The sequence below is a fragment of the Manduca sexta genome, chromosome 16 (assembly GCF_014839805.1).
Source record: "Manduca sexta isolate Smith_Timp_Sample1 chromosome 16, JHU_Msex_v1.0, whole genome shotgun sequence".
NCBI classification, from domain to species: domain Eukaryota; kingdom Metazoa; phylum Arthropoda; class Insecta; order Lepidoptera; family Sphingidae; genus Manduca; species Manduca sexta.
Genome location: NC_051130.1, coordinates 3113497 through 3140623, shown reverse-complemented (window position 1 = coordinate 3140623; position 27127 = coordinate 3113497). Strand labels below are relative to the sequence as shown.

Below are 27127 nucleotides of genomic sequence, written 5' to 3'. Positions count from 1 at the left end.
CATACAAAGGTTGCATGGAAGAGATCGCTTGAAGCGATAAGGCCGCCCATTATACACCATAGACTCGCTAGTGGTAGGATATATTTTATATCCGCCCGGATAGCAATCACCGTACACAAGGTGTTAAAACCCGCCATAGTTTCCCACGTAAGTGCATCGCGTTCCGGAATAAGACAGGTTCCAATAGGCCGGCATAATTATGCCAATTGTCAACGGGTAACCATCTACCGTCAGTCGACATTCTATTAGACCCCACTACAGTTACCATCAGGTGCATTGGGGTCACTGCAGTAATATAAAATAAATTTGAAAATGTATTAGGTATCTTGTTTGTGTGTTCATTTTTATCAGTGGTTTACAATAATATTTGTATTGTGTTGCTGGGCCCACCGAACCGTGTTTCGACTTCAATTAGTGTAGGTACCTACATCCAGTAAAACAAGAATTTTTGAGTTTACATTTTTTACCCGCTGAGAAATGCTTAGTGTCATATTAATGGACATATTTAAACATATCGAGGGTTTCAATTTTTTTAAATATATCTGTGGACTGGGGATACAAAGCAAATAATGATATAAATGATTAAAACCAAAACATAGTAACGTAATTATTTATTTGTCCAACTGTTCACAAAAATATCGCTATGTGTTGCATCTTAGGTGTCTAAGAATTACAATCGACAGCCACGGTGTAGACTGCAGACAATACAACTATTATATCCACTCATAGCGGACCAATTTTCATATAAAATAAAAAAAAACATTATAGTGTTTAGCTGCATTGCGATTAACGATAAATAATCCCAATTGCTATCTTTATATTGATCGATTAATAAAAATACGTTTTTTTTTTATTATTTGAATGATGAGACGAGCTTGCCGGTCACCTGATGATAAGCGATACTACCGCCCATAAACAAAAAAAACACCATCCAAGACCTTGAATTTCAAAATATTGTTTGGTATTCCACTGCGCTCACCATCATGAGACATGAGATGTTAAGTCTTATTATGTCCAGTAGTATACTGGCTACAACACGACAATGAGTACACACTGCTACTTGGCGGCAGAAATAGACATTGTATTATTGATTCGTCATCATACCCATGTCAAGCAGCCAACTACATTCTTATTGACGATTGGTCGAATCGATCCGATCCCCACAATAAACCAATAAAAATAAATTATTTGTAATCGTATTAAATATCTTTGTTCTGATTGGCCCATTGTCAAGATGGCTCAAAAAAAGGGATTGAGATCGATTATTGAAAACGGCGGTTAGACGATCGATTTAAAGATAGCGATTAGGACAGTAAAATCGTCCGTTAATTTTTACTTTGTTACATAGATTTCAAAACCTATGTTAGAACTTAGAAGAACAAATTCATATATGTAAAATATAAGACCCGAATAAATAACATAATAATTCATTAAAAACACTTGTAATTAATAAAAAATAAGTAATTTAGGATCAAAATAAAAATATATATAGCCTCCATTACAATATCACTACGTGCAAATAACGCACGTGGGACGACCAATGATTTTTTGTAAAATAATTACGTCATACCATACAAATGAAAGGAATAGTGTTCCGTACGCACAAATACACATTCTTCATTTCACTTTGACATGTGTGATTCATGACGTATTAAAATCAGTACGAACTAAAAGGGCACCTAGACTATACATATTATAAAACAAAGTCCTCTTATCTATCTGTCGGTATGTTATCGAGTTTCTCAAAATCTACTGAACGGATTTTTATAAAATTTAGTATGGAGATAGTTTAAAACCGTGGGAAGGTTATATTCCTATCGTAGGAAAATATTTAGCGGGACTTTTATCCAGGAAAACTCCTTCACGCGGGCGAAGTCGCGAGCAAAAGCTAGTTTTTAAGATTATTTTGAGTCTCCAGATAGAACACGCTAATGTCATATCTATAGTTTTTGAACATAATTGAGTACGACTTTATAGTAAACAGTGTGGATTCCTGTCCAAATATTGAGTCTTTTTATCATTTATACAAGAAAGCAAGAATTAACTATAGTTACAAAATTATTTATATCTTATAAGAATTTATAAATTTGTTACGATATTAAAGATTTCAAAAACGTCACTAATACATCTATATATTTTTTCACCTTGTCCTAAATCTTGAGTTAGACAAATGCCAATTTAATCATGAAATTAACACAATGTCTACAATGTCTGAAATTTCTATTGAACATAATATATTAAATCAATATTATTATAAAGGTTGTCAGTTCGTGGATATCGAACCCATGATCTCTCGATATATACTACTCGCTAAACCATCGAAGTACACCGTGGCTCGTCAAGCAGCAATCGGAAGTCAATGTAGGAAAATCGAATAAGCTATTATATTTGTTATATATCTCTGTTCATTAACATCTATATAGAGGGCCCTGCACACTTTACTTCGAACTCCAACGAAACTAGCAAATATAAAAAAATATAGACAAATCATATTACTTTATTTATTCCCGTATATTTTAAATAAAAACAAAACTTTTAAAACTTATATAATCTGTTTAACCCCTTGAGATCAAATATTGCAATTTGACATTAATATCGATAAAGTGCGCACGAACCTTCCTTTGTATTTGGCATCGAGAAAAATAATTTCATATTAATTACAGTATAGTCTATAAACACTATCCCGCTTATTCATAAACGTTTTTTATCTAAGGACGGAGTAAAGCTGTGATAACAAGCCTGTTTCTCAGTGCCCAACGGCACTGAGAAATAGACATAGGGCCGTTGTGATTGGTTATTATTGTTGTATTTCAATATTAGCCAATCACAACGGCCCTACGTCTACGCACTGCGAAGACTGCCATGCCGTCAGCACTGAGAAACAGACTTGTTATCACAGCCTTACTCGGTCGTTAGATAAAAAACGTCTATGAATAAGGGGGTATGTCTTCACGATTGTACGTAGCAGGTACGCGGGTAAGTACAACGGAGCCGAACAGTACAAAAATAACTGCATTCACACTATAGTATTAGATAAAAATAGTTTTTTTATTGATTTACTTATACAGAAGCTATGGCATGCATTAGAGTAGTGCCTCGTGTGATGATCGATATGTTTTCTAATCTATCGATAAAGCTGCTATTTTAAATATTTTGTCCCATCCCTTGATGTAACCCACAAATTAACTCTGGATACCCGTTAATGTCATTTTTAATTTGGATTATGTATCTATTATCATTTTCTAGCATTTTTTTTTATAAAACGACATCATCATACGAGGCTTCGTTTGATATGCAATATAATAAGTCGAAAAGAGTGGTGAAATTATAGTTGACATGTTTTTCTTTTTACATCGATAACCGAAGCGCGAAATTTCGATTAATGCAAAATACGAAATTATTTAATATCGAAAACTATTCATACAACAGATTAATAATTTTGATAAGAATCCCATCGATAGTAACAGGATAGCTTTCTGATAACGGATATCGATAAATCGAAATGAGCATTATCGATATAATCTCGCCAAACTATCGATTTGAACACGTATTGAAAAGCTAAAGATAGATCCCATGACATAGTTATTTAATATTTATTTATCAGAAATCGAATTTACAATCTACAACTATTCGCTGCTCGGAAATCTATAGAAGAATAATGTAGAAAGAAGTGTCAGCCGCCTTAAAATCTAATATAGATAGCAAATAATATATCACGGGGAATAAATTCGCGTATTGCTACTTATTAATAGGCTTCAGACTGGTATTAAATAAAAAATAAAATATAGGAACAACATAGTTGATAGATATTAAACATTTTTACATATTGACTAGAATTTCTTGTTAGTAACTAACAATTTATCGAAATCGTTGTAGGCCACTCGGTCGAAACACCCGTTTAAATCTATTTGTCAGAGTATATTTTTATCTATAAGATGAATTCATATAAAAAATCATATCGATACAATTCCGAATCGATTGTATAGCAGTCCATGTCGAAAATGTTATCGATACAATTTCGAATCGATTGTCTAGCAGTCTGGCGGTACTACTACTAGACCCTGTTTATATGACAAGCAGATGCGCATTAAAAATTATGTACGTGTATTTTGATCGAGGTGTTTACATACTGAGCCGTGCGTTACACTTACAAAATACTTGCATTCATCTGAACAGGGTCTTAAACTAAACAAGATTTTAAATATGAAGGGGGTCATTTCATAACATACTCTACAATAGGTATCATAACTTTACTACGTTTTTAATGTTGGAAAAGACTTGTTAGTTAAACGGGTGTTTCCTTATGAATATTTTCTACAATCCTTTACCTATACGTGTGCGTATTATCAAATTGTTTATCTACAAATAAATATATACAGAGCAATCCATAGATGATTGTTATTAATCATTAATCTCTATACATCAAAATAGAGAAAAAATATTTAATTTTACATCGAATTCTTGCCTTTGCAAAGGCACTCAGCGCATTTCAAGAGTGGCGTAGACGGGTCGCTAACTCGATTTGTATCGATTCTAAACGATTTTATAGGATAGGAAGCAGTATTCGCTATCGGTATTGATTAAGGAATTACTTACTATATGAAATTTTTTTATGTATTGTGAATTTGTATTTACTATTTACTGACGTAATTTATTCTACAATAATCGAGATAACCTTCTATATTTGTACAATATCTACATTTACCTACAAACATAGCAATTCCATGTATACTGCAACCCGTCTGCACGCTCTCTAGTCTTAACCTTAATATCTATACATTATTTAATCTATATTATTATCACAATACGTCCCCTACGATACGTTTTATCGACATAATTCATATAAATATTTGAGCCATCGATTGGACAAAATCGTCTGAACACATTGGAGCCCTGTGTTCATTTTATTTTTTTATAAACGCCATATTTCGATTCCAAACTAGAACCGGCGTCGAGGAGGTCAATTCTAAACATCGATAATTCGATATAAAAGTATCGATAATTGGAAGACAAAGGAGTTTGCGCGAATGACTAGATAGACAGGGGACATAAATGCACTTTAGGCCGTAATACAATGCAATTCAAAATGTTTTTGATCTCTGCCCTTGCTAAGCTTATTTTATAGCATATTAGCTTATATCGAATTAGCTACAATAGTTAATCGTAAACAGGCTAAATAAAGGATAGAAAAATCTTAGCGTATCGTAAACTACTTACATTTTTAATCGATGCTCAGAAATGACTTCCTCGATACTTCATTACGTCGTACATTTTAATCGATATTCAACGAATATTTAATGGTGTCTTCGTAATCGACGTTGAAAACAAACAAATTCCAAAACGTTGTTCAACGTCTAAATAAAAAAACGAATAAACTAGCTCAATTGAGAATACACGCACTTCCACCCACATAGGGATAGTCATTGCGGCCCAGTGTAGCCTACATTGTATCCCACAGTCATTGCAGTTTGTAGCCTTATATCGAATCCCACGCGTAGAGGAAACGAAACATGTTGACAAGTTTGGCTACGGCGGGGTGTTCGGGCGTGTTGGGGAGGGGGGGCGCGTGCTAGTGGAGCGGCGGCACGCCGTGCATCAGCAGGAAGGCGTGCAGGTCGCGCGGCACCTGGTCGGGGCGGAAGCGCGCGCCGTGCAGCGCCAGCGCGGCCGCGGCCAGGCACGCCAGGCGCGGCCGCAGCGCTGCCCGGACGAGAGACTCCGCGGGACCTGCACAAGATCCATCATCAATGCTTTAAATCTTCAATAGATATATACTAAATTATCATATAGACTGAATTTAAGTATACTTTTGTATACCCACGTATAAGAGCGTCATATACTCGAAACACTAGCCAATTGATTTATCACCCGTTTTTTATTCATAATCGATTAAATAATGCATAAAATTTTAACATCGATACATTTTTAAAAGTTATCCATTGATTAAATGTATTTTATAATTGTATTGTTATGACATTTATCGATTACCTCCAATAGATGCTACAAGTGGTGTGATCCCGTCTACGTCCATGGCGTCGACGTGCGCTCCCCTACTGAGCAGCTCGCACACCACCGCGCATAATGCTTCGTTCCACTGCTCTCTATCGTCTGGAAGAGCAAGCAAATATTAAGTAATCAGACATAATATCGATATGAAAGTGAGAAATAAGTCATTAAGACTACATCATTTTTTTTAGAAGACTTAAATATTTTGGAAAGTATTAAGGTCTGCATTTACAGATTTTGAAAAATGCAGTCATGAGGAAAATGGTAAACGAATCCAAAAATGTATTAGACGGAAAACAATCCTGTTACTAAAAAGGACCAAAAGATTATTAACGGCGTCGTGCGCGTCCACGCTCGCGCCGCACTGCGCCAGCAGCCACGCACGGGAACCATTAGTAATGTGTATAGCGAGTGGTGGGTAGGTACTAGTTACCGGTGGCGAGCTGGTAGGCGAGCAGCGCGACGTGCAGCGGGCTGCGGCGCACGGCGTCGTGCGCGTCCACGCTCGCGCCGCACTGCGCCAGCAGCCACGCACGGGAACCATTAGTAATGTATAGCGAGTGGTGGGTAGGTACTAGTTACCGGTGGCGAGCTGGTAGGCGAGCAGCGCGACGTGCAGCGGGCTGCGGCGCACGGCGTCGTGCGCGTCCACGCTCGCGCCGCACTGCGCCAGCAGCCACGCACGGGAACCATTAGTAATGTGTAGCGAGTGGTGGGTAGGTACTAGTTACCGGTGGCGAGCTGGTAGGCGAGCAGCGCGACGTGCAGCGGGCTGCGGCGCACGGCGTCGTGCGCGTCCACGCTCGCGCCGCACTGCGCCAGCAGCCACGCACGGGAACCATTAGTAATGTGTAGCGAGTGGTGGGTAGGTACTAGTTACCGGTGGCGAGCTGGTAGGCGAGCAGCGCGACGTGCAGCGGGCTGCGGCGCACGGCGTCGTGCGCGTCCACGCTCGCGCCGCACTGCGCCAGCAGCCGCGCACGGGAACCATTAGTAATGTGTATAGCGAGTGGTGGGTAGGTACTAGTTACCGGTGGCGAGCTGGTAGGCGAGCAGCGCGACGTGCAGCGGGCTGCGGCGCACGGCGTCGTGCGCGTCCACGCTCGCGCCGCACTGCGCCAGCAGCCGCGCACGGGAACCATTAGTAATGTGTAGCGAGTGGTGGGTAGGTACTAGTTACCGGTGGCGAGCTGGTAGGCGAGCAGCGCGACGTGCAGCGGGCTGCGGCGCACGGCGTCGTGCGCGTCCACGCTCGCGCCGCACTGCGCCAGCAGCCACGCACGGGAACCATTAGTAATGTGTATAGCGAGTGGTGGGTAGGTACTAGTTACCGGTGGCGAGCTGGTAGGCGAGCAGCGCGACGTGCAGCGGGCTGCGGCGCACGGCGTCGTGCGCGTCCACGCTCGCGCCGCACTGCGCCAGCAGCCACGCACGGGAACCATTAGTAATGTGTAGCGAGTGGTGGGTAGGTACTAGTTACCGGTGGCGAGCTGGTAGGCGAGCAGCGCGACGTGCAGCGGGCTGCGGCGCACGGCGTCGTGCGCGTCCACGCTCGCGCCGCACTGCGCCAGCAGCCGCGCACGGGAACCATTAGTAATGTATAGCGAGTGGTGGGTAGGTACTAGTTACCGGTGGCGAGCTGGTAGGCGAGCAGCGCGACGTGCAGCGGGCTGCGGCGCACGGCGTCGTGCGCGTCCACGCTCGCGCCGCACTGCGCCAGCAGCCACGCACGGGAACCATTAGTAATGTGTATAGCGAGTGGTGGGTAGGTACTAGTTACCGGTGGCGAGCTGGTAGGCGAGCAGCGCGACGTGCAGCGGGCTGCGGCGCACGGCGTCGTGCGCGTCCACGCTCGCGCCGCACTGCGCCAGCAGCCACGCACGGGAACCATTAGTAATGTGTATAGCGAGTGGTGGGTAGGTACTAGTTACCGGTGGCGAGCTGGTAGGCGAGCAGCGCGACGTGCAGCGGGCTGCGGCGCACGGCGTCGTGCGCGTCCACGCTCGCGCCGCACTGCGCCAGCAGCCACGCACGGGAACCATTAGTAATGTGTAGCGAGTGGTGGGTAGGTACTAGTTACCGGTGGCGAGCTGGTAGGCGAGCAGCGCGACGTGCAGCGGGCTGCGGCGCACGGCGTCGTGCGCGTCCACGCTCGCGCCGCACTGCGCCAGCAGCCACGCACGGGGAACCATTAGTAATGTGTATAGCGAGTGGTGGGTAGGTACTAGTTACCGGTGGCGAGCTGGTAGGCGAGCAGCGCGACGTGCAGCGGGCTGCGGCGCACGGCGTCGTGCGCGTCCACGCTCGCGCCGCACTGCGCCAGCAGCCACGCACGGGAACCATTAGTAATGTGTATAGCGAGTGGTGGGTAGGTACTAGTTACCGGTGGCGAGCTGGTAGGCGAGCAGCGCGACGTGCAGCGGGCTGCGGCGCACGGCGTCGTGCGCGTCCACGCTCGCGCCGCACTGCGCCAGCAGCCACGCACGGGAACCATTAGTAATGTGTATAGCGAGTGGTGGGTAGGTACTAGTTACCGGTGGCGAGCTGGTAGGCGAGCAGCGCGACGTGCAGCGGGCTGCGGCGCACGGCGTCGTGCGCGTCCACGCTCGCGCCGCACTGCGCCAGCAGCCACGCACGGGAACCATTAGTAATGTGTATAGCGAGTGGTGGGTAGGTACTAGTTACCGGTGGCGAGCTGGTAGGCGAGCAGCGCGACGTGCAGCGGGCTGCGGCGCACGGCGTCGTGCGCGTCCACGCTCGCGCCGCACTGCGCCAGCAGCCACGCACGGGAACCATTAGTAATGTGTATAGCGAGTGGTGGGTAGGTACTAGTTACCGGTGGCGAGCTGGTAGGCGAGCAGCGCGACGTGCAGCGGGCTGCGGCGCACGGCGTCGTGCGCGTCCACGCTCGCGCCGCACTGCGCCAGCAGCCACGCACGGGAACCATTAGTAATGTGTATAGCGAGTGGTGGGTAGGTACTAGTTACCGGTGGCGAGCTGGTAGGCGAGCAGCGCGACGTGCAGCGGGCTGCGGCGCACGGCGTCGTGCGCGTCCACGCTCGCGCCGCACTGCGCCAGCAGCCACGCACGGGAACCATTAGTAATGTGTATAGCGAGTGGTGGGTAGGTACTAGTTACCGGTGGCGAGCTGGTAGGCGAGCAGCGCGACGTGCAGCGGGCTGCGGCGCACGGCGTCGTGCGCGTCCACGCTCGCGCCGCACTGCGCCAGCAGCCGCGCCGTGCGTGCACACGGGAACCTGCGCCATAACACACACTCTGAACTTATCGCTTTCAGATTATATTATTCTACTAAGTATCAACACAGAGTCTAAATTTTGTACCCGATGTGGCGATAGGCTTACACCCAATAGGGGGATATCCCCTCATGGGACGGAACACATAAGGCAAAAAACGACTGCCTTGGTTATTTTGGCTGCAACACGGCCAGAAAGAGTGATGTGAGTAGTTATGTATAAATCTCTTCCCAAAAAATTCAACATCCGTCCTCTTATCCGTCAATAAATTTTCGAAGAAATACCTCTTGGTAGAGTACTTCAATTTCTAATTAAATGATACTCACTGGCATACGTCGCTCGTGTGGAAATCGTCTACAGGCGTCCTCCTGTCCGCCGCCATGTGCAACAACGTTTGTCCGGTGCGCATGCGCACGTTACGAAGCCGGAATATCGCTCTCCGGATCGAACATGCTGTGTCTTGCTGCAATAGAAGTCGCTCATCAGGCCAGCGTCTTGCTTATGTCATCATTATTTTATATCGTACTAATATTACAAATGCAAAAGTTTGTGAAAATATTCGATGTTTGTTAGAAGTAAACGCCGACAACAACTCAACGGGTTTGAATGAAATTAGGCACACGAATGTAATACATAAGCTAAGAACTTTCTATCTCGATTATTTGCTCCCATAGGAAACAACAGAAATTAAAATCTGATATATTAAAATAGATGGCGTTAACGTCGTACAGTATTTAAAGAACTTTTGTATCGGAAAGTCTTCACACAGGCAAAACCGCGAGCAACACCTAGTATAAATTAGGTACCAACCTCGCTGTTGGTGGCGTTGTCGAGCAGCCTCGCGGCGACCGCCACCAGGTACAGCGCGGTCCGGACGTTACTCTCGTACTCCTCCTGCAACACCACCGTGCACGCCACACTCTGCCGTTACCAACACACGCGTCACGCACGCGACACGCACGCGACACGCATGCGTCACGCACGCACCGGACACGTGGCCAATGACTAATGACCGGGTGACGTACTGACAAACTTATAATTATAATTTGAATTATAATCTTCAAATGAAGTCACGAAACACGCACACACTCACCGACCAAGTGACCGGATGTGAAAATGATTATATACAATCTTTTGTATATACGAATTTTATGCGATTAAAGAATGATTTATACAGTCGATATAATAATCAAATTCATGCGCACGCACTTACCGGTCATAAGCCAATGACCAGTGCAATACTCGACGTTCGTACGTTTTTTTTGGTGTAATACCTATTTTTTTTATACCTTTCAAATGATTTAAATGTGTTATGGAAGTCATAAAATACCTTATAAATAAAGATTTAAAGCAGTAATAGTAAAAATATATTATTTTATTGCATATGCATATGAAAAAAAAAACTGGGTTTTTAATTAATATCGATAATTTCTAGAGGCAGAAGTGTATTTTATATCAGAAACAAAAAGCTTTATTATAAACATAACCGCGAACTTGTATAAAACTATCGATAAGATATCGATATATCGATGTGCACTATAGAAACATTATTATTGCTACTGTCCACTATTTCGAGCTAACAGGTGAGATAAGGTCTATTGCTGATGAGATGGGATATTTTTATTATTTTTTTTTATTAAATATTTACAAACAAAGACGAAACTACAATTAACATTACATGAATTAGTGTTACCGACAACGTACCACGAGTGTATCTGGGTCGTGTATTATCTGCGGTTTCTCCATCCTCTTCATGCCTCGCCGCAACTCCTCCGCGCACGCCTCGAGAACGTAACAAACCTGTAATTTATCGAAAAATAAATTGTCTATTTTATTGGTCTAATATTAAAAATAGGTTCTTATTTTTTTTTTTCAAAGATTAGTCGAGGTTTTGAAATTATAACAGAATATTATGAAACACTTACTTGGCTTAGAGGTAGTTCTATCCCGATGTGTATCATTTGTGAGAAAACTTGAGCAAATCTGAGCAAGTCTTTTACGACGGACACCTGGAACGGAGAGAGTTGTCAAGGTTAGAGTTTAAATTCATATGACGTATATTAGACAAAATAGGTCTTAGTTACAGGAAGGTCTTATTTAAGATTTAGGATTTTAAATAATTTTGAAATTAAGTTCACTTTTGTCATTACTTTATAAAGAAATTATGACTGTGCAAGTTTTGTGCTGCATTGTAAATATTGCAAGTGTTCAGTTTTTTTATACATGCACGGTAAAATTACCCCACTGTACCTGATGCTAAGTGGAGTGATAGATTTTCATTTACATTTCAGTTAAATTAATACATATTGATGGTCCTTACGTACAGTATCGAATCTGAAAAATTGCATTTTGCAGATGCAATACTTTACATTATATAAAAATCGCTTGTTTAGTGTCAATTACCATGGCGATAAACACTTCGATCCTTATTGTTTTAAATAAATGCATTTCATTAAAATAAGAACCGTTTAAATATCGACAATCCCGATGCAAAGTATTGAATTTGCAAAATACAATTTTGCGGATTCGATACTATACGTAGGGACCGTCGATATAGCGTTAAGTGACTGCTAACAAATAGACAATTTTCGTAAGAATTATTGAAAGAGAAGCATGTAAATCCTAGTACTTATGTAGTTAGCGAGCCCGTGGTACCTCGTTCTGGTGTCGCAGGTGCAGCGCGTGGCGCCACAGCGCGAGGCAGCGGTCGAAGCGCGCCTCGTCGGCGAACACGGCGCCGCGGAACACGATGGGGTGCGGCAGGTCGGGGCAGGCCGCGCCCAGCACGCGCTCGCGCACGCACAGCCCCTCCATGTGCAGCGCGTGCGCGTTGCCGCTCAGCCGCTCCACCTCCTGCGCACGCACAACATACATGCGGGCATTACACGTGAAGCGACCACGAAAAAAAATATTAAATGAAATATTTATTTCATTGCTTTATTTGTTTTATTGTAACATTTAAAAACTTGATAATTGGATTCGAAGTAGCGTATACCAGCCGGCCAGTCAAAACTTCAAAGTCCTTTAACCACCAGACTTTATACTTTAAAAATATTCTGTATCTGGATCGAGGAAATATACAGGTATAACATAATCAAATATTACGAAAATCTGAGACATCGAATTTTTTTGCGTGCCTGCTTCACGTGGAATGCCCCATAGATAATATTATGTATTTCCAGGTTCAATTATTTATAATTAGCTCTCTTAATAAAATAATTACCTATTCCAAAATTGATCAATTATGGGAATCGTCTACAGACCAATTTTTGTAGACAATTTTTCTTCCTATTTTTTTCATGTTATAGGTTTCATATTTGACCTATCTTTAATAAATAAAATTTTATAGCAACTTAAAAAAAATGTCGCAAACACAAATTCATTTCTTTAACGATTCCCACAAATTAACAATTTTGGAATATACTATTCACTCACTCACTATTTTATTAAGAGAGCGATATATAGCCAGAAGCCATCAACTATAGCTCAATCATCAAAATATTTTAAGGGAAATTTTAACTTAGGTAACAAAGTACCTCTAACGTGGTGGTCTCCCTCCAATTATCGTAAGCCGGTATCGGCTCGGCCGGCTTCTTGAGCAGCAGCCCGTAGCGCGTGTCGTACCGCATCGCCATCGCTCTGTGTAGATACTGGTACGCCATCTGTTGACGAACGGGACAAACTTATTATAGTTTAATTGCTGTACTAGTGCGAGACTGAAAGATATGAATAATTGAATTAGTTTTTTTTTAACAGTAAAGCCGATTCTTTGGAGTCAATTTATAAAAAACCCGTTAACTTGCATAGCTCGAAGTGGAAGTGATAAACAAACTTTACTGTCAGGAAATTAAAAGCTTCACAAGATTAATGACTGTTGGCGACGCAAATCCTTTTTAGTAAAATATAATTTTAATTTTAAATTTTTTAATTCCGATCCGTCAATGTAATGTTTTTTTATGTACTTATTTGTCAGTTGAGATTTTTATTTTCGTCGTATGTGAGTAAATAAATTATTATAACGCCTATTTTTACTCCTTAACTGGTTGAGTACTGGCTCATCGTCAACAATGACAATAAATATTCTTTCCATAATTCTCCTTTCAAATAATCTACAGAACAGAACTTAATAAAACAATTACCCTCAGACAGTAATACTCCTTGTCGTTAGCGAAGGAGGCGCCGAGCAGCTCGAAGGCCTCGATGGCCTGCGCGCGAGTGACGTCGGGGCGCGCGGCTAGTATCTCCACCACCGACGCACGCGCACGCTCCGCCGCGCACTGCAGTGGCGTCATACCTTGAATCGAAAGCAAAAAATATTTGCCAAAGTAATCCAAACATTGTGTATCATACAACATGCAACGCAAAGTAGTCATTAAAAATGACTTAAAATATTGCTTAGGCGAAACCCAGTCACAATGATTTTTTTTGCTTGATCCGGGATTAGGACCCAGGACCTCAGCCAGGAAGCCATACTCGTACCGTACAACTGCGCCACCAAGGCAGTTACGTTTAGGAACATATTAATCATAATCCAGGAGTAAACTTATGCCTATCAACTGTACTGTGATGGTGAAGGTCGCCGGAGTCCGATGGACGAGGGCGGTCCAGAACCGGTCCCTATAGCGCTCAATGGGGGAGGCCTATGTCCAGCAGTGGACGATTCCTTGAAATGATGATATCAACTGTAAACAGTAGCTAGTGAAATGTTAATGAAGACACATTGTACCATTTTCATTGGTGAGTATTTTCGCGTTGTGGTCGAGCAGTGCGCAGACGACGGTGGCGTGTCCGCACTCGGCGGCGAAGTGCAGCGCCGTCGCGCCGCACAGCGCGCGCTCGTCCACGCGCGCGCCCGCGTCCAGCAGGAACTGGACCTGACACAACATCATCAGCATCAGCATTGAATCCCTCCTAGCCGAATTTCGGCCACGGCGGCCAATCTCAACGGAGATCAGCCAGGTACGCAGGAGATATTATAGTGCACAAGTGTGTGCGCAATATACAGGTGCACTCCCTGTTCCTTCACTCTCATAGTTCGGTGAGACGGCAATCCGACATGACCGGAGAGAGATCAGGCGCAGGACTAACGGCTTTACGTGCTTTCCGAGGCACGGGGGTATCACACCGCCAACTTCCTGACTCCGAGCTGCGACTGAGTAATTTTTAAGATGGAAAACCCAGTCACAATTATTTTGGCCCGACCCGGGATTCGAATCCAGGACCTCAGCGTGGCAGTCGTACTTGTACCGTGTACACTTATAACTACGCCACCGAGGCAGGCAATCATTACCATCATAATTACCATCATCATACACATATCTCGCTCAACGTGTTCCAAAATAAAACCTTGCCAAGCGAGAATATGGATTGAGGGCAGTCTATCACTACTAACTTTAGCATCAAATATCATTATACACATATCTCCCTAGGCAAGGTTGTATGGTGCCCACCTCATATTGAGGACAATCTACTACTACGGCTTTAGCATCAAAATTATCAAATTTGCAATTATAAGAACATAATAGCCATATTTATGGATCTGGCTTGCGCTCAAACCATTTCTAAATTCAATCTGTAATAGTCACTGCTGATTATTGTATCTTTTTCTATATTCCTAAGTATAATTTTACCTGACAAGTACCTATTGTAGGTAACAAAAAAACTTACCACATCCAAATGTCCTTTGTACGAAGCGATCATCAGGCAAGTGTTGTTATACTTATTTGTCTTGTGTATGTCTGCGCCATGCCTGACGAGATATTTGACTATATCCAGCCGGCCATCGAAGCAGGCGGCTCGGAGCGGTGTGCTGAGGGTCTTGGTGGCGTGGTTCACGTTGGCACCGGCCCGCACCAACCTCTTTACAATGCCGAGGTGTCCCGCCCCGGCCGCACACCACAGCGCCGTTGCCCCTAGCGAGTAAAAGAAAAAATTGTCTACACTGACTTTTATGCGATGCAATTTGAATTGACTAGGGCGTGATATAATCTTAAGATAGCTAAACTGTGAAAATAAATTGCACAAAATGTTAACACAAATCAGTTTTGCGGCCACAAACAAAATTAAAGCTCATTTACTAGGTCGCAAACATGACACGCATACAAATAAACCGAAATAAAATAACTACTGAATCATTGGACACGTGTTTATGCGAATAAAATTCCGAAAACATCTTGTGACCATCGATTTCTGCAGAATCATTACGGAGCGACGGATAAATACCTCTGTACATGATTCAGGTATCAAAATGTGAACAGAAACGCGGCCAGTCACCGAATGCAGCGTGCATGCACATCGGATTAATTGTGATAAATCATAAGTTTTGAAAACAAAGAAATGTCTGGAAAGGAGCCAAAGATTCATTGAAATGTTTCAAGAGTTTTCCGCTCCTTTGTGTAGGAAACGCTTTCTCGTATTAATAATCTAAATATAGCGTGCCACGCGCGTGCGCCACGCAAAAAAGTCAACGTTCTCAATGCGAAAAAAACACTTGTTTTGGACGCAATGCGCTCCTTCGAGATCTTTGTTCAGGATCTTGAGCTTTCTTTGTACGAAATTTACGTCGTTTGTATCATTTACAGTTGTTTTGGTAGCAAACTATACTCTAAAATGATTACGCTAGCAGTAGTTTTGTTTATAAATTTGTGCTAGGTAATAAATGTTTCCTGTAGTTTTAATGAGCCAAATTTTTCGGCCGATGAACGATATCTCGAGTACAAAGGTTACACCCAAATACATTTAAAATTAACGGCGGCGCGCACCGCGTTTACTAAATTTCTCCGACCTTTGTAGTATAAATTATCAGCGGGATATTGAGCTGTGAGTTTATTAAAATCTAACACAATATTTTGTTAAGGGATTTATCTTCCTTCATTAAAAAAAAACTTATAAGAATAGATAATGAAATAACAACTGTTTATATTACTAGTTACCGTTTTACACACGCACTCACGCCTTTTATCCCAACAGGGTAGGCAGAGGCGTAATTGATGCACCCTATTAAGACGTGTGTATCCACTTTAAACTTTTATGTCCTTATCAAAAATCGTTTTTATAATAAACATCAAAGAGTTTAGATTAACAAAAATAATATTTCGATTGAAGAACGTGTAGAAGTGGTTTGAAGTTTCGAATTTATTCAACTAACTTTAGGACTGACTGTATATTCTTATTTCAATAACCAAAGATTTCGTAGACTCCAATTTAGTCTCCACTCCACTCCAAGACTATTATCTTAGATTTACTAGGTATACATGAAATTAAGTGAACGGTGAGCGCAAATGGTTTGTATTACTTAAGTAATAGTGTGCAATAGACAAGATTGCGCATACGCAATTGTTGGCACGACCCACATAGAACTCATGAATAAATAATTAATAAAATAAGTGCACTCAGCGTTACGATTTTGTAACGTTGTTAATCTCTACAAATATTTTAAACACAGTACCAATTATTACTTCAATAGAAACTGTTTCTAAGCTGTCGACGTTCAATAAAGAATTTTAAAGTTCTTCGGTCACATTTACAGAAGACTATGGAAATACTGATGGTCTAAGGACAGGCAGAAGAAAAAAGAAGAGACAGATCTCCCGTTCGTTGGTCTGACTTGATCAAAATGCCAACACAGTCCTCCATGATAGTGTACACGCTATTAACCGACATAAATGGAGAGCCATTAGCGAACTTGCGAACATCACCGAGAAGGCTGACGACGGCAACTTTCCAAGTATCACCATCGCGACAGCCACGACTTCTCTGTCAAGAGTGCCTGACTAAGAAGAAGAAACTGTTCCTGCTGTATCTTTCAGTTTAGATATTATAAGATAACCTGCCCAGGGCCCTAATTCCTTACGCCACACGTTATTTTGATAGTCAATAACCAGCACATAAATCCCCTCATCGCGTTAATGGCAATAGAAATTGGAAAATAGAAACAATTAATTTCAATAAAAATAGAAACTTATTCCACGTTAACTTCACAAAGATAACGTAAAATGACCTTGTTACAAGATTACACTGTCATAGAGAATAAAGCCCCTGCAAAATAAGTATCAGTTTTTTTGGCCAATTCTGACAAACTTCATGCATATCGTACTCATTGCTGTAACTAGGTCGATGCCAGCGGTGCTCAGGCAAAGGACCCAATAGCGGCGCAGGAATGACCAGACCCTGACAAAGTTTTAGGTCTTGCATAGGCCCCGTTATAGAAGCTCACACCGGATGCATAAAATATTAGCTACGATGTTGATCGTGCTTGATGAACAAAAGAAGAGATATAAATGTTGACGCATTTAAAGGAACAAGAATAAAGCGCGAAATAAGCACGTCAAAGGAAGTATGAAATAAACTATGATGACGACAACTTCAGTAATAGTACATATTTGCAGAACGAATTTACTGTGCGCGCCTTTCTTTAGATTTGCTTCTCTTATAATTATTATAAAAAAACCATTTAGGTAAATGTACTTCCTGGATAAACCCTCTCAGCAGGCTCGTGCGCAGCAGTAAGCAGTATAATATATATAGAATACAGATATGGTATAGTTAAGTTGGTAGGTTCCCTGGCTGGGTCCCTTGGAGGACAGAAGAGTTCCGAACCATAAAAGGAGTACTAAAACCACTTCTGAAGGCTGTAAACTTGAACGACAGTTGATGGAAAGCGCGGAACAAGACCAAAAGCGAGCGTCAAGGACTGGAGAGAAAGCCGACCAGAGTCATAGATAACTCCATGAATGATTGATGATAAACATTGGAAGAATATAACCACAGTTAACTGATATTTGCGATTGTACTTGTACAAGACTAAATAAATACCTAAAAATTAATGGATAATAGCTGATAAATTAGCCAATTAAATAATTTAAATCACGTGCGAGTCAATCATTCTGCTAGAACTGACCGACCACACAATTAATACCACACGTTTTAGTTTATTATTTCAATCTTAAATATGCATAACACGAAAAATAATCTATTATAAATATTAACGAAATTGGAGAAAGTGACGCAGTGTACATATTAAGACGCTTAAAATACTATCTCTCTCACACGCGTCGACCGTTACGGCGATGACATCACTCTGCCACTTGCATCCTTAGTGATTTGATATCAAAATTGAAAGTCATGTAGATTAAGTTAATTGGGTTTTTTTACCAATAAATTATTTTACTAGTCATTTCCAGATAAAAAAAAATAGATATATGTTAAATTAAACCTTATGGCCTTAAATTGTGGACTCAATTTTAAAGTCGGACCAAAGTACGTAACGTATGTGCCAACTAAATGAATGTCTCAATCGAACCCTAATTAAAGCAAATGTCTTCAAAGATCCAAATCCATAACCTACCCTCTATGACATATTCGTCGAATTTGACTGTGCCCTCTGTCTCCAGTCGGACTGGTGGCCTGAACTTCTCTAGGAGTATTCTGACGGCACCCTCGCGCCCGTGCCGCGCCGCTGCGATCAGTGGCGTGCATTTAACTCCGTCGTAACAAACGTCCTGAAACAAACAGATGATCATAACATAAGCCAAAAAAAATAAAATTCAGGGAGAGGGGCCAAAATCTTAAATTTTGTTGCATCGGGAGGCAAAGCGGAATTCTCATGTAGGTAATCCCAAAAAACACAAGCTTACACAAAATTACCTGCAAATTTACACCTATGACAAGCTCATATTTGTACAACTAATGGTAATCAAAAGCTGATCGAAAGATATTTCATCTAAATTTAGAATCCTTGATAATATAAGTGTTTTTCCAACTGAAAACCAAAAAAGAACTTAAGTTGTTTTTAATAAAATTTGCAGATTTAAGATATGGAAAGCAATTGGTTGGATTTATGGTAGTTCGGATATAGTATATTTAGCTTTCCGGAATAATCAAAAACAATATATAATTCATCATCATCATAGCTACAGGAAGTACTCTGCTGAACACAGGCCTCCTGGAAAAATCAGTGAGAAAACCCCGCTAAGTATATTAATCTTAATTTTGTTTTAATCTATATATATAAAAATGAATCCCTATTTCCCATGGTCACGGCTTCACGCGTGAACGGCTGGACCGATTTCACTATATTTTTTGTTGTTGTGTTTGTTATTGTCAGGAGAAAGTTCTTATGAAAGAAAAAAATCAAAAAATTGCGCGGAAAATTAGAAAATTTAAGAAAACTTAACGAAAATATTAATTTCATATAACTGTCAGGGATTGACAGAATGTGCGCTTCAAATTCATAGTTAAGACGGCAACGTCTGTCGGGTCAGCTAGTAATTTAATAATTTTCTTTAGCAAGAAAATGAATTTATCAGGCATGTTTAATTTTGTGTTCTAAAAAAATCGTTTACAAAACGCCCCGATCGTGAAAAACAAGTTATGGATAGACGCTTCTTAAAATATTTGCGGCCTTATTTTACCTCGCGTTAGGTAAACCAAAATACAAGTTTACATTGAATGCATTGTTTCGTTATTTAGTGTGGGAAGTTCTTTATGGGGCATTGACCTGCAAATTTCGTGGGACTATAATAAGCCAGTGTCCTTAGTATTATTTTGATTTTATCTTTATTTGAAGAGCTTCGTCGTATTTTTACAATATCGCTCCATGCGTCCGCTTTCTTTGAAGTTTACTAAGTTATCATGCTTTTATAATAATTTTAATAACCTTAGCCGTTTTTGACGTAGGAGCACATAACAAACTATTTAGATTGCCTACATTGAAGCCTAAACTATGAGGCCTCTTCGCACACACTCCGAGAAAGTATGGTGTACGTCTTCTCTAACTTCACAGTCGGATCAGTTTCGTATGTCTGACGTCCGCACACGTATTTAAATGAATGATATTTCAATGAAGAACGATCCAAATGAACGAGAGATCCCGAGTTAGATTTCCAGGACGAGCAACACTTTATGGGTTTCCTAAGTCGACTTCTTCGATATTACATCCCTAGGTTGGGGTTAATCTTTAAAAGTCGGCCAGTCATGAAAACTAGGATGAAAAGTTGCTACAACTAGCGCAAAAAGTGTGCTACACCGACCAAACTTGGAAACCGGGCTTGGGGGAATAAGTATTAAACTGAACGACAAAACTATACAATAGTCTAAGAATATCAATCATTTTATATCGCTGGGCAAAAATAGTATCAACTACCTATAATAAAAGAAAAACTACAGAGAACCTTGAATAACAAATCACTGCATGATACTGCAATGCGCTCGTCCGAGACATCGGTAGTCTCATGATGGCCAGTAATTTCTCTGGATACAAAACATATCATCGTTACTTATATACTTTCCTACATACACTTTTGTATTTTGAAACATTGAGATATTTGAGATTGAGAGATCCCAGTGTCATTGAAGCACACTATTTCAGTTTTCATGTCAACAACATTGCTTGATGAAATTGACTGACAGTAAATATGACAAACCGCGATCAGTCTCCATTACGCGACTGATTATATTTATCATTAATTGATACGATATCTATTCAGATTTATTACGTATTACTTACGCTCATTAAGTACTGATAAAAGTTACATTCATCAGACTTAAGACAATGTATGTGATAGCTTGGATCTGTCTCTGGTTTTTTTAATGCTAATGAGCTATAGAATTTAATCTGAAAGCCTATAAAGTGAAATAACGTCTGCTTTGACGAAGAGATTTTGGTTCCTAAGTGCGGTCAACCTGCTTGAAACACATACTAATTTTTTTTTTTTTTACGTGCAACTGTCCCCATTGCATCTGACGGTAAAGGGATGGAGTCGAGGTAGACTGTCGACTGAAGAGAGATGATTATCCCTCGCCAATTATGCCGGCCTGTTTGAACCAGATATACACAGGCTGGTCCCGGAGCGCGACACACTTAGCAGTTGCGTAGGCCGCTTTGGGATTCTAACGTGGTAAACGGTGGTCCCTACGAATACAAAATATATCCTACTATCAGCAAAATTCTAAGACAGCTTAAAATTAGTTTCAAAATGTGTCATTATTTGTTATCTGAAACTAACAGGCGATACATGCTATGGAGCGCCTCCGAGGTGACTGAGTTGAGGTCGAGCAAGATGATGACTATTAAGAAGATATTTGCTCGATCCAATCATTTAACTCTTAGATTATATTATGCTTGCGTGCTTGTATACTACTGCGAGCTTGGCCCGCACTTGATGCGATCTTATATTCTATTATATCAATTGTTTAATACAGTTCTTAACTATCTTGACTAAGTTTATACAGCAAGTTTCAAAAAGAGCATGCCATCATGACATACGCTTCTTGATTGTTCAATCTGCTTGACTTGAATCAAGCTTCTAGCTCTTGCATAAAAAGATTGCGTGTTTCGTAAATCATCGGGATACAACTTAACGCCAGCCGATGTCCGAGTATCATTGTCTCAGCGAGCGATCAGTCATTTTGAACGGGGGTAAACATCGTAGATTATGAAACATATTAAAGCTGCCTAATATCTTCTAATTGGTCATAGCGTGATTATAGCCTATAGCCTTCCTCCATAAATGGGCTATCCAACATTGTAATATTTTTTCAACTCGAACCAGTATTTTCTGAGATTAGCGCGTTCAAACAAACAAACTATTCACTTTTATATAATAGTGTAGAAGTATCCCTATTAGGTAAGTCCCTATTAGGACAGAATTATAACACATTTCCCTTATTATTAGTGCAAATACATTACCTTAATTTATGCCATCATGTAGCATAAATAAGATTATCAAGGAAGTAATATTCAAACAAACACGGAACTAAGCTTTTGGCAAGGTATAGGTCCTGTGAATGGCGCGGCAATACTAGTGTATTGCCGCGCCATTCATACTATATTGAACTAAGTGTTACTTTCGGTTTCACTCGCATCATATAATTCTTCGTGATAAATTAGCCTTGTCCTTTCACATAGTACAAATTTCCGTACCAAATTTAATCAAAGTCGGTTCAGTTGATATTCAGAAATGCAATACAATAATCAAGATGTTGAGCGCTCATCTCATATGACGACGCAATATAGTTGTTGATCGAAGCATTTTGGGACCGAAAATCTCACATAATTATTAATACACAAATTTTACCTCCATCAAGCGAACAGGTTTATTCGAATTAAGTCCTACGTGTTACCAGAATAAGGTCTAAAATTATCGCAAAATACAATCGCATGGTTTCTGACTAAGTAAGTGATTACGTAAGTAACTAACTGCATATCCGTTACATAATGTTCCCGCGAGTTTTCCGCTTTTCTACATATCTCCGTTACGTAACAAAGTGTATGCATGTGTCGTCAGCGCATGCGCCCTTACATTGCATATGAGTGTTTTTATGGCTGCATAAAGTTTTAAATTTAACCAGCCTGTTTAGTATTGTCGATTCTCGGAGCTCTATACTTTTGTCGTTGGTTTACATTATATTTTCGACACTAATTTTATAAGAGCCATTATAAACACTTTGTAAGAAAAGGTTCTATATAAGGCTGCATTGGTAACAATATTTTATGTAGGTATTTGCATAACTTCGATCTGTATTAATATTTCATATTTACCTAACAATTTAATTTAATAATTAACTTAACATTCTCAAAAATTATTAAACTGATAAACTTGAAATTTGGTAGATAATTCTTTATCATCAGGCACATAAAGTCCACTATTGAACATAGGCCCCCAAAGATCCCCCAAAGATTCGTCTCGTTGGACCTCTCGAAAGCGGCCTGCATCCAGCGTGTTCCTTCAATCTTTATCAAGTCGTCGTTAAGATAATTGATATGACATGACATTTACTAATAATTATTTTATGCAATCCAAGATCTAAGCCAAATGCACACGCAAAACTAATTTTAATATTATATCAAGATTGCATTTGTTCATTGACCCCTTGCATATTGGTAAGAGAGAACAAATTTAAATCTATACATTGGACAACAAGTTTGTATTTCCTTGTTCATTTAAAATATCAACAAGAATTCAATTTTATATATTACTCACACTCTTATAATGAAGAAGTTCATTGACATTTTGTTTATCTTTATTGTTAAGAAATAAAATCAATCACATTTTAAGGCCATCCTCCAGGCAAATGGCCTTGAGCATTCATTCTACACATTTACGGTGCATAATTATGCCCATTTATACAAAGATTTATGAATAATGCTTTAAATAAATAATATTAGCTCTTTTTGAAAATGTGTACTACCAAAATGTTTCTTATTAAGTTGTTTATCTAATAGTGTTGGAAAATAATATAATGTATAATTTAGTAGATATATGGAGTCAACAATTTTAATGGCTTTCCATCATGAAATTGGTTAAGGCAATACCTCAAGGTCCATTTTCATACATTTTGTTTCGGCTTTAATCTGGGTAACTAAACAAGTATTGGCAAGTAAAGAATTTAAATTCACGTCTAGTTAGTGATTAGTTCTCGCAGTTGAAGAAAAATGTAAAAATAATTAATAATCATGGATATTTCGGCCTTTAAAATTTAATATGACGAAATTTTAAAGGCAGAAATATCCATGATTATTAATTATTTTTACATTTTTCTTCAACTGCGAGAACTAATCACTAACTAGACGTGAATTTAAATTTTTTACTTGCCAATACTTGTTTAGTTACCCAGATTAAAGCCGAAACAAAATGTATGAAAATGGACCTTGAGGTATCGCCTTAAACAATATCAACATTAATAATATTTGAAACAACCAAAATATTTATTTAATTACAAGCTTAACCCCAAAAATAAAAGAGAAAAATACATAAATATCCAAAGCTTATTCTTAAGGCTTAATCAAATATGAGAATGAGCTGTCTCTCAAACTAAGCAAAAGCTCATATCTCGAGAGACAGATAGAATTTGAAACTTATTCAGGTCACGGCCCATGTTGAATTGATAAAATCAAAGTAGAGATAGAATATTGAAGAAAAATGATGTTTACGTTTTTCTATATGTATTAAATAGATAGATATGTATTATAAAAATATGGTTAGCGCACCATATTGCGCCTTAATATATTTTGTGTAAACTTTTTTTTAGAAATTCAAAATTATTCATAGTGTTGTTCTTATATATTAACATCATAAATATTTATAAACACATTTTTAAACAAGGTCAAATCAGAAGTGCTTAAAATTATGCTAACCAAAATACTGAGTGAATAAATTTCATAGCAGATACCTCGCGATCTGTTACTTTATGTTTTTTATTTGTAAAACTTGAATTTGGATTTTAGAAGATAAACAATGAACTCCTTTTCAACCAAATGCACTGTGAACAAATAATTGGAAAATAAATACAATATAACAATTCTATCAATAATTATTCATCCACAGAACCCTTCATATCGAAAATTTAATGTCATCAAAATGGTACTCCATTGAAAATATTGTAAAATTGGATCTGAATATGGAATAAACGGAAAAATGGGAATATGTAACATGTAAGCTAACAATCATTATAACAAAGAAAAATCTCTTGATTATGACAATTCAACAGTGTCAACTTTTGTAAAACAGTAATGTAACACAACTTATTTACTGTTCAATTACTCTGTGCCATGTAAACATGAAGCTATATTTAGAATTAAATCTGTAAACAACAAATGCCAATGGCTTCTCTTTGCTAATATGTACTGAGTTACAAGATTAGTGGATCATAAGTCATGTGTAAGTGGATTTCAATTTGTTACAAAATAAAAATGTAAAATGTAGGTACATATTGTATATTTAACTTTTCGAACAACCAACACCTCAGTCCGCCTATGACCATGAAGACTGCAGTCTTTAAAACATAAAGGGAAAATTATAATTTAAAAAATTGCAGTATAATTTGCAAACTAGTTTTATTTCAATGTATAACATTTGTGTAAATATAAGAAATCATTATTACAACAAAAATGTGTTATGGAAACTGAAAGAGATTTTTAACTATGAATAAAAGTATTAAATATTTTCTCCTGTATCTAAACCAATGAATTAAGTAATGTTCGGTTAGTTATCAGCAGCTGGCAACGGAAAAAAATATTCCATACTTATTTATGGTTTACAAAAATAAACTAGTCGTTTTAATAATCACATATTCTGTACTTACTTATAGTACTTAATTTATAAAGAAATAAAGTTATATCTTTGATAAGTTTTAATACATAATTGAACAAAAAAGGTTTAACAAATGAAGAATAGATTAGACACAAACCTTTCACTAGAATGGACAATAGACATAATTGCCTGACATATTCACCTATTTCATATTAAATTTGAATTAAACCACATCTCCCAAAGTGGGCTCTAAACAAGTTTAACAAATACAATAAGTTTAAATATTAAATGACCTCTTAAAAGCTTTGTAAATATTGATTAAATTTAAAATTAACAGTATAATAGCCTTTGTGTTTTACAGAATATATAATTTTAGAAGCTTTAATGCTGTCTCTTTGTTCACAATTGTTTACAAATATTTTGTTTATGTATTAATGCTCCACTGTGATATGCACCTAGTAAACAATGAACATTTTAATATATTTTTGATATTCACCTATTTGTTTATATATTTAGCTTTCTTGAATAATCTAACTGCTTGAAATTTTTCCAAATATTTCGTCACTCATTAATTGTTTAGGTTTTCTACAAACTGTAAACACGCAAATATGTTTTTTTTTCTCTGCTAAATGTATATCTTATGAAATTCTTATGACACAGACCATTCAACTACAAAAATGCAACTCATTGTGTTATCAACTTGTGTAAACTTGACCTTACACTACTTGTAGTGTTTATTTGTCTATCGCGATCCCATAGAACATCGGGATCGCTCCAAGGTTGCCCCATTTCTATAGTCAGATTGCTGCGTAAATACACGCGCGACGCATAAAAAAATAATTAATAACACGCGTGTTCGCATCAGCCGCGCAGAAGGTAACGCTCCGTATGATTTGCGAGGTAAAAATAGAATGATAACGTGACTACTTGCGAAAAAATTGATAGATGACAGTAACAAAATTGTATTAGGAAATGTTGCTCAACACTCACACAAAAGCTTTTATTGACTGATAAAATAATATTCCAATACTTACGCTGTTCAATAAATCGTCAATTTCGTCAGTACTCTTCTCATACAGCAAAGCGTAAAGAGTTAAAGACATTCCATCTCTGGCAGCAAAAAAAACCCGTTCTCGCAAATTGCTCGTCAAATCATCCAACATTAATTTATCTTCCATTATGCACTCCTATGTTTTTGTGAACACTATATTATTTTTAACACGATACACAGGCACGTAACAAAATTTAATAAATGAAGTTTTTATCAACCCAACAACACTTCACAAGATTCACGAAGAGAAAACTGAATAGTGATAGAACACATTTCGCAGGGCACAAGTCAGTAGTAGTGAAAAGGCAAGAAATATTCTCGATCCGATAACAGAATGTACTACAATTAGAATCGACTATTCGATAATATGTTTATCTCTAACGAGGAGTTAAGCGCAGATTAAAAATAAGTATGATAATATTTAGAGATCTATAAAACAAATATTAGGTTTGGGAAAAACTTGTATTTACAAAGAATATATTTTTTTCCTAGACATAAAAAATATTTTAGATCTACAAAAATGTTTAATTCTGAGGTTTACCCCAAATTAAGTTGTTTAAAAATGGTGAAGGAACGGAATTCGGAATGAAGTTCCTGTGCCACGTTTTGTCCAATGTGGAATTAATTGACCAATCACAGTAAAGTTTTCAATTTTCTTTTTTTTGTGAAGGGTTTCATAGTAACCGCTCTGTGAATGTTGAGAATTTGAGCATTAGAATATATTACTATTCTTTTTATCTTACGTATCAATGGTATTATTGTTTCATACAATGAACTAATGAATT

The 27127-nt window shown here is 39.1% G+C and overlaps 1 protein-coding gene across 2 annotated transcripts; it reads right to left on the bottom strand.

Annotated features, from left to right (window-relative positions):
* Positions 1–3070: 3070 nt before the first annotated feature.
* On the bottom strand, positions 3071–26635 carry LOC115448006 (protein fem-1 homolog B). 2 transcript variants are annotated; one of them, XM_030175308.2, is made up of 14 exons: positions 26326–26635; positions 18607–18760; positions 14928–15172; positions 13987–14134; positions 13400–13554; positions 12797–12922; positions 11916–12113; positions 11186–11269; positions 10965–11060; positions 10071–10154; positions 9587–9723; positions 9139–9263; positions 5989–6111; positions 3071–5727 (listed from the first exon to the last, which is right to left on the bottom strand). In XM_030175308.2, exons 1-14 carry the CDS (start codon positions 26467–26469, stop codon positions 5570–5572), a joined length of 1977 nt encoding a protein of 658 aa, XP_030031168.1. In that variant the 5' UTR covers positions 26470–26635; the 3' UTR covers positions 3071–5569. The 2 variants fall into 2 exon arrangements, with proteins under 2 accessions (XP_030031168.1, XP_030031167.1); XM_030175307.2 differs by lacking the exons at positions 3071–5727; positions 5989–6111 and having other exon boundaries at positions 8196–9263; positions 14928–15196; positions 26326–26634.
* Between the last annotated feature and the right edge of the window lie 492 nt (positions 26636–27127).

Coding starts and splice junctions, on each gene's coding strand:
- LOC115448006 (XM_030175308.2), bottom strand. CDS start 26,469: ATGGAAGATAAATTAATGTTGGATGATTTGACGAGCAATTTGCGAGAA. Junction 18,761..26,325: donor TTGACGATTTATTGAACAGC/GTAAGTATTGGA, acceptor TGTTTGTTTCAG/GACGTTTGTTACGACGGAGT. Junction 9,264..9,586: donor CACACGAGCGACGTATGCCA/GTGAGTATCATT, acceptor GTTATGGCGCAG/GTTCCCGTGTGCACGCACGG.